The sequence below is a fragment of the Cucurbita pepo genome, chromosome LG06, assembly GCF_002806865.2.
Source record: "Cucurbita pepo subsp. pepo cultivar mu-cu-16 chromosome LG06, ASM280686v2, whole genome shotgun sequence".
NCBI lineage: Eukaryota > Viridiplantae > Streptophyta > Magnoliopsida > Cucurbitales > Cucurbitaceae > Cucurbita > Cucurbita pepo.
In genome coordinates this window covers 5,030,881-5,049,099 of record NC_036643.1, presented here as the reverse complement: position 1 = coordinate 5,049,099, position 18,219 = coordinate 5,030,881, and the positions used below count along the sequence as shown (strand labels likewise).

Below are 18,219 nucleotides of genomic sequence, written 5' to 3'. Positions count from 1 at the left end.
TAATTTATGATGAATTTCATTTTCACACCTTATGCCCTACTTGGTTGGGTCCAATCATTCCACTTTTTTTCTCCTTTGCAATTCATAGGAAAGTTCCCCCTTTAATCAAATTCAAAATGGAATGAAAATTTTTATCCTCGGGAATTCTCGGGACGGTACTTTTTCAATACTAAAAGGTCTTGTATCAGTGAAGATATTCATTCTTATTTATATACTATGAATCGCTCGTTTCCTTAATCACTGTAAGACTTTGTTTGCATCGACCAGTGATATCAGTTTCTCTGAACATGTGATATCGATTCGATTTAGATTTATTTGATAACTATTTATTTTGAGTTTTCTGTTTTATAGAACTAAGTTTATTTTAAGACCCATCTAAAGAAAAAATAGATTTTGGTATGAAATTCAAGAGATACGGTGAGAATCTTACATTGGTTGGGGAGGAGAACAAAACACTCTTTATACGGGTGTGGAAACCTTTACCTAGCAAATACGTTTTAAAAACCTTGGGGGAAAGTATAAAAGAGAAAGCCCAAAGAAGAAAATATCGGCTAGTGGTAGACTTGGGCCGTTACAAATGGTATCAGAGCCAGACACCGGACAATGTGTCAGCGATGAGGTTGTTCCCCAAAGGGGGATAGACACGAGGCGGCATGCAAGTAAGGACGCTGGGCCCGAAGGGGTGTGGATTTGGTGGGGGTCCCACATTGATAGGAGAAAGAAACGAGTGCCGGCAAGGACACTGGACCCCAAAGAGGGTGGATTGTGAGAATCCCACATTAGTTGAGAGGAAAACAAAAAACCTTTACAAGGGTGTGGAAAACTTTTCCAAGCATACGCGTTTTAAAAACCTTGAGGGAAAGCCAAAAATGACAATATCTGCTATTGGTGGACTTAGGCCATTACAAATACCGAAAGGAAGATACATTGAAGTTGCAAGGAAACGAGCATTTCTTTCTCTAAAAAAATAGAATTATTACCAAGTGAAGCTAAATTTTACGTGTCGGGTTGTCGGGTTACTATTACCAAAATTGATTAAAATTGAGCTGAAGTGGAGAGGTAAAAGCAATTTGGATGAACACAACAAAGAAAATAATCATAAACATAACTTACAAGTGAAAACACAGTCAAGAAGAGCAAAATAGTGGAAGATTTGGTTACAAAGATAGATAGATAGATAGAGATACTCAATCCATCATCATGAATGTACCCTCCTCTCAAGAATGGATGTTTTTAACGTGGGAAACAAGAAATAAAGATACCTACAGACAGCAAAGTTCAAAGAATTAAATACCAAATCATGAAAAGAATTTGGACTACCAAAGTTCGATTCTAGAACGGCAACAACGGTACGAAATTTACAGTCGAAACGAACCCGAGCATGCGCTGCTGTCTTTCTCAGAATGGAAGAAGAGAAAGGCAGAGTATGGCAAGGTTCAAGAGCAAGAAGCCTGTTCCAGCTCCAAGCTTGGGTTGTCCATTGGGTTTAGATGTTGGAGGTGTTGCTGTAGAACCATCATCCACAGCAGGTCCTGGGGCTTTCTTCGAAACCGGAGGCAATGGTGGCTCGGCTACGTCATTGTCGTCTAGAATCGGGCTTGGACGTTCCTTTGGAGGCAGGTAGTCTGCAGTAATAAGCTGCATCAAGCTACCAGGCTGGACAGGGCTCATGTAATTTGGTGCTTCTTTCATTGTTAAACACCGGTTCTCTGCATATAGTTTGAGAGAACTACATCAATGACCAGGCTCGGAAAAAAGAATCAAAATGACGGTACTCAAAAATACTATTTTATATGCCAATCATCAGGGTTATAGTTATATAACCAAAGGGAAAGGTTGAATAGGAGTGGGTTTTGATAGAGAACATCAGCAGTGCCTCGTCTCGATTTTAAAACCAGAACTCAAAGAAGACTACTTTTTCTTGTAACCTATTAGATATCATTGATGAACGTACGTCCTGTTAGGAATTACGACTCTCCATAATGGTATGATATTGTCCACTTTGAGCCTAAACTTTCATAACTTTGTATTTGGTTTCCCCATAATCATCTCCTTAATTAGGCAATTAGGCAATGTGGACTCCCTCCCAACAATCCTCAACAATCCTCCCCTCGAATAAAGTACACCATAAAGTCTCCCCTGAGGCCTATGAAGCCCTCAAATAGCCTCCCCTTGATTCAGGCTCGACTCCAGCTCTGGAGCCCTTGAACAAGTACACCCTTTGTTCGACACTTGAGTCACTTTTGACTACACATTCAAGGCTCACAACTTCTTTGTTCGACATGGCTAAGTTAAGGGCATGACTCTGATATCATGTTAGAAACCATGGACCTCTACAATGGTATGATATTATCCACTTTGAGAATAAGTTCTCATGGCTTTACTTTTGGTTTCCCCAAAAGGCCTCATATCAATGGAGACGTATTATATACTAATAAACTCATGATCATCTCCTTAATTAGCCAGTCAATATGGACTCCCTCCCAACAATCCTCCACCGGAACACTTTTGGTTGTAAAACAGTCAATCTATGAATGTGTTAGAAGAGAAATCCTACTAATTTTAGAAGCATTTAAAACTAGTCCAGCTAGGCAACAAGTACAATTTTTCAGAGAGCAGCAATAGGATTAGCAATACCACCATTGATGAAAACATATTAATCTAGACTACTGGAAGGAAGATTCTTACTTTTATATCTAGCAGATGTCTTTGGAAAGTCGGTGATGACTCCATCAATGCCGGATCCCATAACAAATGAGTTGATCTCTACTGTTGCATCTGAGAAGAAATCCCATGCTTGAGAGACAAATTCATTGCTGAAGGTTTCCACATATACAGAGAGATTAAGTGATTGCAGCTTCGTCACAACATCTGTAGGTCCAATGAGAAATTGCAGATTTACAGGTAAGACAGAGGTCTTGCTGACAGTCACAGAGTTGGCAAAACTCTTAATGTCCACAACAGTAGAATTGAGCACATCACTAATCGACTCATCGACTTTGTAAACAAGCTCGTATTCTTTCTTTTCCTGTTTAAATTTGATTAGAACAGGGCTATTTGGAGATTGAATCAATACTTTCTGTGCTGTCTGATTATCATAACCAGCTTTGCTCAAGGAATCAATGACCGCATCAATTACACCTAAACCCTGCTCCTTAGCAAGGTAGGCTGCATTCTGAGAAACAAATCACAAGATATCATCAATTGAAATAAACAGCACAAGAACTTCCATGTTTTGATAGCATGATCGTCGTTGAAGCTTCTACAGCCCATATCTTAGTCAAAGAAATGCTGTCTATAAACACTATATCTGAGTGCTAACAAGAAGACATGAAGCAGGATTATCACCCCAAGTGTCAAACATCAAAGGCATCTTCTTCTAAAGACGGTAAATGACGATTGATAAAGCAGAGATCTGAGAATGTTTCTCCACAGCTATTAAACGCAAAGATAATATGGTTGTAAGGCATGTTCGGAAGTAATTTTGAACACCAAACATGTCTTTAATCATTCAAAACCAATTTAATATTTGATTTTACAATTAAAATGGATTTTGAATATTAAAGTTTGTTTTAGAGTGATTTTAAACATGACAAAAGTTAGAGCACATATCGGACTTGTAGTTAATATCGAACTTGTAGACAACAAATAGCAGATCACATATATCTTAGGCTAGGAAGTTTTCCAAAAGGTTAGTTCCCCACATTGCACCTCACAGGATAGTGTTCATTCCTTGACACAACCTAGTCATCCATGCATTCCAGTTTGCACCCTCAGCACAATCTATTTTATGTTCCCCACAACTTAGCATGCAGAGCAGGTTATTATTAATATCAAATGATTTCACATTCATATATCAAGGATCTTAAACATGTTGTATTTAATTATGACAAAAATAACTCTAACCTCAATGTGGATCAAGACACCAGAAAGAGTGCTGGAATTCTTTGCCAAGTCCAAGAAATCAGGTAGCGTTAAGAATTCCCCGTCGTTTCGGAACTTTGGGTTTCGGAACAACGTGAACTTCGATGAAGGGCTCAATATTGACGCTGCAGTTGAGAATAAATGGTAAGAATATTGGCATTTCATCTTAGTTCTTGCAAAACAAAAGCATTTCAAGCTAACACTTGCACCATTGTTTCTACAAAAGCTATCGGATGATCCATACTCAATGCAGATGAGATGATATCGTAGAGACTACTAATGGAATCGTAGAGACTGGATATGTTCTACTGCAGAGAAAGGATAGCCTACTCTCTCTGATAACCAAGTTATCAATCTATAAATCATAATTGCACTCAACAGTTTGTTTGTTTTTTTTTTCTTTTTTAATGAATAACCGAACTTTTATCGAGAAGAAATGAAGAATACAACGGCATATAAAACGAGAGCCTATAAAAGGAGGGAGGCAAACTACAAAGAACACATAGAATTTGACAAAGAACCAAAACCCCACTCAAAGATATCTCGAGCCCTCGAAAAACTCTATGCACTCAACAATCATATACTGAGAAATTCCATGCCAGATTATACTATCACAAGAGCTGTGACTACAATTTCTGCTATCTCTTCTTAAAGAATGGTGAACTTTTTCTACACATTTTACCCAACATCTTAAAGTCAATTCCTCGAAATGTTCAAAACTCAGCTTAAAGAAAGTTTCTGGCAATCCAGTATTCACGAACCTCTCACTCAAAACATGTTATTCTATTTCATTTCAAATGTAAGGTAAAAAGCAACTGATTAAGACATGACCATATTAGTCTAGTCTAGTCAAAATTATTCCATTGTAGTATCTAAGCCGAGAAATGAAAATGAAGACATGCTGCAAGGGATATGCTTAGTTATGAACAAGTATCTAAAATTGAAAACCAACTCCACTTACGGGTCAGGCCGTGAATCTCTTCCCATGTTAAGTCAAAAGCAAAGATTCCATCGTTAGGACTAATTTCAGGAATTTTTTTAGAAAGAGTAGTGAATGATGTTTGAGATATTGTTGTGCTCTCGATGAGATTAATTGAGCTCATGCAAAATGGTATTCCGTCTTTTGACATTTGAACTGGACAGTCAAGCACATCAACGCCATCAGAAATAGCCTTGGAATACGCCAAATTTGTGCAACCAGGAAAGTCTCCACTAGCTCCAAATTTTGAAATAACCAAAGGTTTGGCTGGAAAAGGAGAAAAAATATATATCAAAATTAATGTTAGAAGATCTTCAGTTAAACAATCATTCAATCCAGTCTAGCATGAAATTAATTCCGAGATTGTCAGGGAAAACTACTATTATAACTCTGGCTTACCTTGACTTTTGGCATTCTTATCCAAATGAGCAAAACAGTCTGGAACATCAGAGAAAAGATCGTCATTTCGACAAAATTTCAATGTTAATCAAATGAAGCAGAAAAACACCAACTGAGTTACAATTCTGAAGTACTTATATTGTCTTAGGTCATATATACATCCATATAAAGTGAAGAATGGAAGAAAAAATCTTCTATGGAATTCAATTTGATTAGCTGATGTTTAAAAATCAAAAGTTGGCTAACTAGAACTAATATAAACCATTACCAAGAACTCCTATTGATAACAAAGGACACTCCAACGTACAAAATGAACTTTCTAGCTAATTTCAACCATTTATTTCCTCCCAAAACGATAGAAGAAGATCAATGGGAAATAATTCTACCCTCGTGGTTAAAATATAAAAATAAAATAGCAAGAGATCTTTAAGATTTGACCATGTTCCAAATCGACTCTCGGAGTATACATTCAAACCAAAGTTCTTTACTTCAATTGGAAAACCAAAATTTTTAGTAGTTTATAGTATAGTTTTCAATTTCACACAGCCAAAATAAGATTGGGTTAAATTGCAACAATCCTATAATTTCAGCGTAGATTGAAACAATCATTATAGTGAAATCTATACATTTTGAAATATTAAAGGGCTTAACAGTAAGAATTCACAAGTTCGTGGTGATTGATCAGATTGAATGATCACCAATTCCTATAATTCAGAGGTGGTTTTTTCAATTTTCTCAAAATTTTGTATGTGATTATAAATTATCCCTCATGTACATAATATATATGAGCTGGAATATGATGACTTACCAATAGCTGACGATGGACTGATAGGGAAATCAGTGAGCACACCATCAACTGAAAATTTACCGTTGTCGATGTAAGACAGGTATTCAGTAACAGGATCATAACTGTAGTTGTAGCTTAGTGGAAGGTCACTATAGAACTCTGATGCAAAAATTTCCAGATTTGCTTTATGAGCGTCAGAAACGAGAGAGGTTTCAGATTGTATGTAACCATCCTTAATGGGCACTATATAAGTCTTAGGAACAAGAATTCCAGAAGCAAATGTCTTGATAAAGGTGAGATTGCGTAAGAGAGATTGATATGTCTGATTGGTGGTAATCTCAATATCAGTTGGTTGTAAAACCCGAAGGATCAACTTCGTTGTGCGGGGATTAAATCTCGATGCTATGCTTCTAAGAAATCCCACCTCTGGTGATGATATGTAGTTAACAATGATGCGTCTGGATACAGAAAGTACAAAGTTCCTCATGCTCAAGTTTCGTTGTGTGAAGAATGCATCATGCTGCAAAAAGAATAAAGGGGATGAGTGAGACAAGAGAAAGTAAAGCCTCAAAATTTCGGCAGAAATGAAGGTGTTAGGAACCACGACTCTCCACGATGCTATGATACTGTCCACTTTGAGCTTAAGCTCTCATGGCCTTGCCAAGAGGCCTTATTCCAATAGAGATGTATTCCTTCCTTACAAACTCATGATCAACCCCTTAATTAGTCGATGTGGGACTCTCTACCAACAATCCTCCCCTCGAACAAAGTACTCCATAGAGCCTCCCATGAGGCCTATGGAGCCCTCAAACAGCCTCCCCTTAACTGAGGCTCGACTCTTTTCTCGGAGCCCTCAAACAAAGTAGACCCTTTGTTCGACACTTGAGTCACTTTTGACTACACTTTCGAGGGTCCCAACTTTTTTTGTTCAACATTTGAGGATTCTATTGACATGACTAAGTTTATAAGTATTTCCTTACTTATAAACTCCCTGCCAACCATCCTCCAGAGAAGGAACTTGAGCATGTAAATTCAATACAATTACCTGAACGTTCAGCCAAAATCCTGGTGGCTTGAACTGGTTAACCACATCTTCAGGAGTGAGAATAGGAAACCGATTGCCATCAAACTTGTTCGTCCGAGAAAAGATACCTTGAGTAACTGCCCAGTTAAGTCGAAATGTCAGGCAATTTTCCATAACATTCCATTATCGCAGTAAACAATGGGTCAACTTGATGAGAATTAAGAGAAAACAAAAATCAATTAACGGGCATGGCTAAGTACAATGTTGATGTTTTCTACATGCAAATCATCATCCGAGAACGATTTTCTTCATAAAGAATCTATGTTCATCCATTGTAATAAATGAAAATAGAAAGTAATTCAGGTTGCAATAAATTTTCAATTGTTGAACTTGAAATAAAAGGGGGGAACCGTTTCAAAGTGCAGTTCCCTCGGTCACCCAAGAGAAATTTGGAAAAACGTTACATGTAGAAATATCAAATATGAACAAAACAGAACCCGTGTTATAAAATTTCAAATGCTGAAATTAGAAGGTAGAAATCCACTAGATTTTGTTAATTATATCAAACAGCGACATGCAATGCTTAAACGGAGAGCCAAATTTTACAGAAAAGATCGTAACAACAGTGACCATACTTGACTCGCACAAATTTTCCTGAGCTTTTCATCAAACAGCTTGAGCACGATAATTGATAGAGATGAATATAAGGAGAGAGAGAGAGAGAGAGAAGAAATGAAGCTCAATGAGAAAAGTGGTGTTGATAATATGAACTTACGAGAAACATTTGCCAGTTCTTCCGCATTGAAATCGACCGTAAACAATCCCTTAGTAGCTACTCCATTAACAAGATACACACTGCTGCGGTTTTCCCCCAAAATCCCCTTAGCGTCAGTAGCATTGTTAAAACTCAGATCCGGGAGACAAATTCCAACTCCATCTTTAGTTAATTGCACATCGCACCATAAGATCACATCAGGAACACTAACCATAACTGCAAAACTATAAGCAAATCCACTCGAATCAGGAAACAGCCCTGAAAACCCACCACGAGCCACAACAAATGGAGGATCTCCTGCAAAAGCAGAACCAAACACAAATTCAAACTCAGAAATCAAACAGCAGGCAATAACCTAATGAAATGCACTAGAAAACAAGAAAAAAAATCTCAAAATCCCCTAGTTCAAATTCGAAGTCATTTACAAAAAAAAAACAAAACAAGCTGAAATCAACTTCAACAAGCCATTTCCAACTTCTGACTACATTCAATTTTCTACAAAGAAAAACGAACACTAAACTCACCACTCAAAGTCTGCCATGGAGAAGTGTTATTAGATCCCTGAGCAGATACCAGCGCAACGAACGAGTGAAGAAACAGAGGAAACAGAAGAAGGAAAGTACGAGAAGAAGAACACATCGCCGGAAATTTATTCCAGCAACTCATCGGAGCTCAGGTGAACTTCAGGACGCCACTGCCGGCAAATCTACAGCCGTTGATCGGAAGAAGAACGCCGGAGATCACTGGATTAGCGAATATGAAAGTTAGAGAGAGAGAGAGAGAGGTTTCTGCTGAAGAGCTTTGGGAAGATGACATTTTTATATTTTTTGTGGTGATTTAATAATTTTTAAAAAATATAATATAATTATAATTATAAATATACAAAATTAATTATAATTAAAAGAAGCCGGTGCTTGTTTTTTGATTGCTAGTTCCCACGTCGAAAATGGAAACAAGTCGGCTTACTTCTAGCCAGCTCGGCTCAACCTAAGCCGTTTGTTAGAGATGTAGCCAAGCCATAGACTTTGTCTTTTTTTTATTATTTTATATCAGTTATTCATATCATCTGACCAATTTGAATTATCTAATCCAAACAGTAAAATTTGGAGCGGGGTAGAATTCTATTCGGTTTGGGTTGAGTTAAATTTTTTAAAATAAAAAAATTCGGTTCGGTTCAGTTTGTAGGTTAACATTTTTTCCCGACCAACCCAATTCATCCTGAACTTTTAAAAAATTTAAGAAAATTTAACATTTGTAATCGATGTTAATGATGCATTGTGACTGATAAATGTTTAATGTTTAAATTTTACGAGATTTTAATAATTAATGCAAGATGTAACGTGAATAAGTTGATTTTTTTTAAATAATTAAAAAAAATTATCATACAACCTAACTCAATTCAACTCGAAAATGGAGGGTTAAGTTGGGTTGGGTTGTGAACTCTATTCAAGCTGCTCGGGTCACCAATTAAGTCCAAGAAATTTTTCTAACCCAATCTAACACAATCGGGATATGCTCTAATTTCATTAAAAATGAAATTTTAAAATATAACTTTCAACTCGTGTGTCACTGATACGTCAATTACAGCATAATTTATATCAAATTTGCTATAAATCTCAAATAAAGTACATCTCGAGATGTTCATAAAATCCGATGACTCGAAACCATATTAGGTCGAGTCAAATAAATGAAAATTTATATGAATTGAGTTAGTTCATGAGTTCCTCTAAAACTAGATTGTATTGAACCGAACCAGCTCGAATTTTTGTTACCTTTAAAAAAAAATATACATTTTTGTTTAGAATACAATTATTTATTTTATCTCTATTTAATTTTATAACTATTTTTCATTATAAATATTTAAAATAAAAATTTTCCATTAATGGTTCATATATATATATATATATATATATTTATATTGTTATATTTTATAATTTTGTAGATCATAATTAAATTTACAAATATTTTAATTTTAACGAAGACTTTAAAATTCCGGAGGCTCGGATGAGCTGAGGGGAGAAAAGCCGAAAGCCGGCTCTGAGCTGGGAAATTTGTGGTGGGCTCTTGTACATCGATTCGACGTGGGGGACAGCTAGGGAGTGGGGACCACAAGCTGAGCACAACCAAACTGGCAAATGATTACGTGGCGATCCATGATTGGTTTATGAGTCAGCTGAAAAAACGCGCATTTCGATATGACCACATGGGTCCCGACAGCTGCCACTTACCCTTCAAAAATCACCTTCTTACTTATTATTATTTTTTTTACCAAAAATAAAATATATAATTCAACATAAATGTGGTTTTTTTTTTTGCTCAATTATTAAAATCATTATATTTCAAAAATATCTTTAAAATTAAAAAAAAATCATTAATATCTACGATATTTAAAATATATATATATATATATATATATATATATATATATATATATATATATATATATTTTAACCGTCTAAACTCACCGCTAATCGATATTGTCTATTTAGCTTTACTTTTCGAGCTTTCCTTCCAAATTTTAAAAAATGTGTCTGCTAGGGAGAGATTTTCATCCTCTTTCAGGGCTCAGCATTCTCGTTAGCACTAGTTTCTCACTCCAATTGAGTTTTTTTAAGTGATATTAATAAAAATATCAGAAGTTAAAAAATAATTTCTTTATTTATATATATTTGTATTTTTGTGTATTGTGTACATATTTTTAATCTATCGAACCGGTCAAATTTACTTTTAAAACTTCGAATTTCACGAAATAAAAAAAAAATTATAATAACAGCACGCCACTTTAACATCAGGATCAAGACTAATTCTTTTTTACAATTCAAAATTTAAAAAATTTATCGTTTTGAATGTAAACCTTACGGACGTCAGACGTTAAATTAAATAAAATTTTAGTTTCGTGTGTTTCGAGTTCATGATCAAGTGGCTTTAAAAACATTTTTACTCCAGTAAAATTTTAAATATTTCGGAATTTGGAAGGCTTTACTTTTAAATTATTTACCCAAATTTCATAAACATTAGATAATCAAATAATTATATAAAAAATAAATAAATAAAACCTCAATTTTTTATTTTTAAATAGAAATTTTTTATTTATCACAGTATTTAAAATTACTCTAAATTTTTATTTTTTTGCGAAAATATTAAAAACCTTATTTCACATAATTAGAATAATTTATTTTCTGGAAAATTAAAATTTATCAATAGCCAAATATAATAATTAAATTAAAATATTAAACCCTGTAAATTGACATTTTAAATTAAGTTGTCATTGTACAAATTTGAATGGTTCAAATACTTTCCCTTAATTTCATGCCATATTATTTTTTCCCACAACAAAATAAATAAATAAATAAATATGTGTGCAAATTTAAAAAGTAATTTATTTTACTAAAAGCATCATTTAATAATTTTTATTTCCATAAATAAAAACTAAAAATATTTTTAAATATTAAAAAGAGAATAGAAAATAAAATATTACAAAAAAAAAAAAAAAAAAAAAAAACTTTTTTGTTTTACAATAAAAATATATAAAATAAAAACATATTAGTCGGTTTAATTTCATATCATGTCTTGTCGTATACATTAATTTTATAATTATATACTTAGTCTAATATAAATTAAAATAATTATATTAAGACTATTTCAAACTTAAAAAAGATATTAAATTGCATTTACTTTTTTAACCTAATGAAAAAGGCAAATAGAAAGAGACTTTTGGACAAAATAGTAAATTTCATCCATTTTTATAAATATAAAAAATGTCAACTCTTTAAGCTTTTTCTTTAATTAGGGAATAATTTCTTTTAAAGCTTTTACTTTATGCCTTAAAATATTAAATGAAAAAAGTTTGGGTATTTTTTTTAATTATTTTTTATAATATGATTTAAAAATTCATGGCAGACATTTTTTATTTATAAAATTGTAGAATAAAAAATTAAAATTTTAGAATTTATTAGAAGTTGTCTATAAGTTTGATTATTTTTTTAAAAAATATTTTTTTATTATTAATATATTGAGATAAAATAAATAAGAGTATCTTTCATGTTATTAATTTTTAATTAAATTCAATTAAAAAAATAATTTTTAAAGGATACGTTCGTGATTCAAATATTTTTATGGGTTGTCGTATAACTAAACCGGTCATATCTGCCTTTAAAATTGGTCGAAAATTTCAAAATAATTTTCGTATATAATAATGGAATATATATATATATATATATATTAATTTAATTTTTTTAAAGTAAGTTCCAACTAGCAAAAATCCCATGCATTAAAAACTATATGATCTTGTCACACTCCTTTATTGGATATAATGAAACCCACGGGGTCCATAATATTGAATGCACATTAACTTTTCAATAAATAAATAAATAAATATATATATATATATATATATATATATATATATATATATATATATATATATATATATATATATATATTTGAAATCGGAGTGGTTTTTATGTAACAACCTAAGTCCACTGGATATTGTCTGTTTTGCTTGTTACATATCATTGTCATCTTCACAGTTTTAAAACATGTCTATTAGGGAGAGGTTTCCACACTCTTAATAAAGAAGGTTTCGTTCACTCTCCAACCAATGTGAGATCTCACAATTCACCTCCTTGGGGGTCTAGTGTCTTCGTTAACACACCGCTCGTTGTCTAGTTCTGATACCATTTGTAACAACTCATGGTCACCGTTAGCCGATATTATTTGCTTTGGCACATTACATATCACATCAGTCTCACGATTTTAAAACTTATGTACTAGGGAGAGGTTTCCACGCCCTTAATAAGTGTTGTTTCGTTCACTCTCCAACTAATGTGAGATCTCACAATTCATCTTCTTGGGGGTCTAGCGTCTTTGTTGGCACACTGCTTGGTGTCTGGCTCTGATACCATTTGTAACAACTCAAGGTCACCGCTAGCAGATATTATTTGCTTTGGCACATTACATATCATGCCAGTCTCACGATTTTAAAACATATGTACTAGGGAGAGGTTTCTACACCCCTATAAAGAATTTTTCGTTCCTACGTCGTAATTACGACGAACGAATTGTTTTTTTAGTTTAACTTATATGGTCCCATTTGGAACGTTACACAAACGACGATGCAAACATTAAAGAAAATTTAGATTTTAACGTTGCTTCAATCATTTATGAATATAAACGTTGGATAATAATTTAAATTTGAAATTGAAAAAAAAAATATATATATATATAAGTGAAATACCCAAAATGCCCTTTAATTTTATAATAAGCCAACATACAAATCTAGAATCAGCCACGTCATAAATCATTAATGCTATAAAAAAATATATATTTAAAAAAAAAAGATTTTTGGAAGTGAAAGCAATGGTCAAAGTCAACAGATAATATTCAAGGAAAATTGAATTAAAAAATATCAAATAAATAAATAGATAATATTAATAAATGTAGGGTTTTGGAGGAATAAGGACGTGGCATCATGGAGTTATTAGGCTGGATTTTAGCGTCTGGGTCAGACCCATGTGGCATTTTAAAAAAAATGGAAATTAAACTGTCGATAATTATGATTGGTCCACGTCAGCATTTTATTTTTTATTTTTGTTATTAAAAAAAAAGAAATTCAGTTTAGTTACACAACCCAACCTTAAGTAATCATGGGGCCACTAGTTTACATACCCTTATAAGAAATGTTTTGTTTCCCTCGTTGTAGGATTTCACAATCCACCTCCATTGGGGACCCATCGTCCTCTCTATCTCACAATCTATTTCCTTAAGGACCTAGCATTCTCTCTGACACACTGTTCGGTGTTTAGCTCTAATACCATTTGTAACGACACACTGTTCGGTGTTTAGCTCTAATACCATTTGTAACGGTACGACTTGCTTGCTAGCTAGCTGATGTTGTATATTTCAGGGAAAGTTTTCAAACCATGGTAAACAATGTTTCTTTCCCGTCTTCCTTTGACTTGGTATCTCACAACGACCCGTCCTCGTCTTTATGGCTAAGAATTGAGTAGATTTGAGATTCATATAACATGTTCGCTCGGACATACATGTCATATATACCTTCAAAGCTCGCAATTCTTTGTTCGACATTTCAGGATTCTATTGACATGACTATGATATCAGGTTAGAAATCAAGGTCCCGTGGCTTTGCTTTGGGTTTTTCCCAAAATGTTTCGTACCAATGGAGATAGTATTCTTCATTTATAAACTCATGATCATTCTCTAAATTAGTCAATGTGGGACTCCCGAGATTTGAAGATTTGGCATGTTGATGAGAGAAGAATATTTAAATAAAATTAATTGCACACAAAATGACGTAAGGAATGACGCAATAAAACACTGTAAAACAAAAATTAATTAAATTAATTTTTTATTATTTAAAAAAAATAGAGTGCGGAGACTCATAAATCCCACGATAGAACAAGTCTTCAAAAGTGCTTCTCACGTTATAAATCACAATCCAAAGTCTTCCAAAGTGCTTCCACCTCATAACTCACCTTCCTAAACTCCATTTTCCACGTCATTTTCATATAAATTTTATTATTATTATTATTATTATTATTAATTTAGTTTTCAAAATTAATATACATTTTTTAAATTTTATATTGATTTTAGAATTTCACGAATTTATATGTTTTTTTTTTTTAATGTGAAAATTATTGGAATTGAAAAAGTTTTAATTTAGTTTAATTAAATTGAGAAAGTTGTCAATATTACCCAAAAAAATTAAATTTAAATTTCAACGAATTTTGAAAATTGATGGTGACTCGTGTTGGATGATGAAAGTCCCACATCCGCTAATTTAGGAAATGATCGTGGGTTTATAAACAAATAATACTCTCTACATTGGTACGAGACCTTTTGGGAAGCCCAAAGCAAAGTCATGAGAGCTTACACTCAAACGGGACAATGTCATACCATTGTGGAGAGTCGTGTTCATCTAACATGGTATCAGAGCCTTGCCCTAAAATTAGTCGTGTCAATAGATTGGTAAATTCTCAAATGTCGAACAAAGGACTCCAACTTTTGGAGTCATTTGTTCGACATTTGAGGATTCTATTGACATAACTAAGTTTAGGGCATAGCTCTGATACCATGTTAGACGAATACAACTCTCCACAATCGTAACCCAACCCAGACATGACTAAGTTTAGGGCATAACTCTGATACCATGTTAGACGAACACAACTCTCCACAATGGTAACCCAACCCAGACATGACTAAGTTTAGGGCATAGCTCTGATACCATGTTAGACGAACACAACTCTCCACAATGGTAACCCAACCCAAAAAAATTAGAGTTCGGTTAGGTTAATTATTTAATAAAGATGGTTTGGGTTGCCCGAACAATTTGATTGAGTTTAAAAAATTTCGAACACGACTCGCAGCATTGCTACTATTTGATCAAAAATTAAATTTTGTTCTTACCCGTACAAATCAAATGACAAATCCTCACCACCGTGAATTCACTACTCATTCGAGATTAATATCGAGCCATATATAATTATTTTTTTAACAGTAATATTCTCAATTAATTAATTTATATAAAGAGATTAAATATTTTGCAGTACAATCTTATACAAATTTACTGTAGGAAATATCTTCACTCACATGTCTCCACATGAACGATTTGAATAAAACTATTACAAAATACATCACATCAGTATCAATAGTGTTATCTACCCAATCTATACACAGAATCTTGGGGCGGTTCTTCAATTATGATCCTCCTATATGTCAATTACGCGTTGTTTACATTTACCATAATAGCCTTAAATTCACAACCTATACGAGAGTTCTTCTACACATTGGCTAATTAAGAGGAAGCGTGAACGGTAAACCGAGCCTCAGCTTCGGAGCCATTTTACATGCGGAACCTAAAGGGAACGAAAATTGGGCCAGCGGCCCATGAACGCGCCTCACATTCAGCCCACCAGAAGCCCATTCCCATAAACATCTAATGAAGCCCACGGCCTCACTAGATTCTGTTGGCCCAACACTGTATGAATAGGCCCAAGCGCGTGGAGAAGCCAGGTCCGCGAAGCAGCCACAATCCACCGCACGTTCTTAAGTTGTCCCAATGCGTGCGAGCCGACTCGAGCTGGCTTCAACGGCTCGACCATGTTGTCGACTCGCAAATAGCAATGCTACTCTTTTGTTTCATGAACCCGAAACCGAACCGAGTCAGTTCAGCTTCAGAAAAATGAACCCAAACCCAACACTTATAGTTCGAGTTGGATTAGTCTGAATTGTCGGGTTGAATGTACACCCCTAGCTACAAGAGATGTGCATTGGAACGGAAGCATTCACAACTCAGAATTTGTGGGGATTCAATTTAGTTATTAATTATTCTTCTTTAAAATATATTTATTTTAAAGTTTTTATTTTTCAATATAATTTTTATTAAAAAATTATTTAAAAAAATTACTAATAAATGGATAACAAAGTTTAGTTTAAATATTAAAATTAAGATCTCAAAATTAATAATTTTTTTTAATATAACCCATAAGCATATATATATATATATATCGAAAATATATTTATATTAAGTGAGGTGGGGACGAGCAATATAATCTCATCTCCGGACCCATTTATTTAATGGAGAAAAATATTATCCACTCCCTCCCTCATTCCCGATCTAAATGGGGACTTCCTTCCCCATTCAAGGTGGTCCCGAAAATGAACCTTTTTAGCTGTTACAGTTTTAGACTATGTATTTAAGGATAGAATAAATCAGTATAGCTACTGTTCTGGAAATTAATAATAATCAGCACGATTTATGATTAATTTTAACAAAATTAAATACGGGTTTTATTTATAGGTTATGAACTCGATTTTCTAAATAGATAGAATATCGTAGGTCTAGATCACGTGAAACATGCGAACGTTTGACTAAGGCAAGCTTAGAACCACCAATTTGAGCATGAAATAGTAAATGAACTCGTTGTTTGAATACATACGCATTAGTTGGATGAAACCGTTGTGACGTGATCTCGACCGACTTAATGGACATCGACCCATAAACTACCAAACTATTACTTTAATAATGAGGTAAGAATTAAAATCTCGAGTTTCTCGTCGGGTCTCAATTATAAAATTTCTTCCATATTTTGATAGGAGAGCACATGCCAAGAAAAAAGCATCATAATAATTACCATATAATAATAATAATAATAATATTATTATTATTATTATTACCNACTCTGATACTATGTTAGACAAACACAACTCTCCACAATGGTAACCCAACCCAGACATGACTAAGTTTAGGGCATAGCTCTGATACCATGTTAGACGAACACAACTCTCCACAATGGTAACCCAACCCAAAAAAATTAGAGTTCGGTTAGGTTAATTATTTAATAAAGATGGTTTGGGTTGCCCGAACAATTTGATTGAGTTTAAAAAATTTCGAACACGACTCGCAGCATTGCTACTATTTGATCAAAAATTAAATTTTGTTCTTACCCGTACAAATCAAATGACAAATCCTCACCACCGTGAATTCACTACTCATTCGAGATTAATATCGAGCCATATATAATTATTTTTTTAACAGTAATATTCTCAATTAATTAATTTATATAAAGAGATTAAATATTTTGCAGTACAATCTTATACAAATTTACTGTAGGAAATATCTTCACTCACATGTCTCCACATGAACGATTTGAATAAAACTATTACAAAATACATCACATCAGTATCAATAGTGTTATCTACCCAATCTATACACAGAATCTTGGGGCGGTTCTTCAATTATGATCCTCCTATATGTCAATTACGCGTTGTTTACATTTACCATAATAGCCTTAAATTCACAACCTATACGAGAGTTCTTCTACACATTGGCTAATTAAGAGGAAGCGTGAACGGTAAACCGAGCCTCAGCTTCGGAGCCATTTTACATGCGGAACCTAAAGGGAACGAAAATTGGGCCAGCGGCCCATGAACGCGCCTCACATTCAGCCCACCAGAAGCCCATTCCCATAAACATCTAATGAAGCCCACGGCCTCACTAGATTCTGTTGGCCCAACACTGTATGAATAGGCCCAAGCGCGTGGAGAAGCCAGGTCCGCGAAGCAGCCACAATCCACCGCACGTTCTTAAGTTGTCCCAATGCGTGCGAGCCGACTCGAGCTGGCTTCAACGGCTCGACCATGTTGTCGACTCGCAAATAGCAATGCTACTCTTTTGTTTCATGAACCCGAAACCGAACCGAGTCAGTTCAGCTTCAGAAAAATGAACCCAAACCCAACACTTATAGTTCGAGTTGGATTAGTCTGAATTGTCGGGTTGAATGTACACCCCTAGCTACAAGAGATGTGCATTG

General features: G+C 34.1%; 1 protein-coding gene across 1 annotated transcript; it reads right to left on the bottom strand.

Annotated features, from left to right (window-relative positions):
• Positions 1-1,075: 1,075 nt before the first annotated feature.
• Positions 1,076-8,695, bottom strand: LOC111797018 (glycerophosphodiester phosphodiesterase GDPDL3). The gene is made up of 9 exons (XM_023679867.1): positions 8,413-8,695; positions 7,889-8,185; positions 7,135-7,250; positions 6,111-6,609; positions 5,303-5,341; positions 4,886-5,170; positions 3,907-4,049; positions 2,689-3,175; positions 1,076-1,709 (listed from the first exon to the last, which is right to left on the bottom strand). Exons 1-9 carry the CDS (start codon positions 8,552-8,554, stop codon positions 1,399-1,401), a joined length of 2,319 nt encoding a protein of 772 aa, XP_023535635.1. The 5' UTR covers positions 8,555-8,695; the 3' UTR covers positions 1,076-1,398.
• Positions 8,696-18,219: the final 9,524 nt, after the last annotated feature.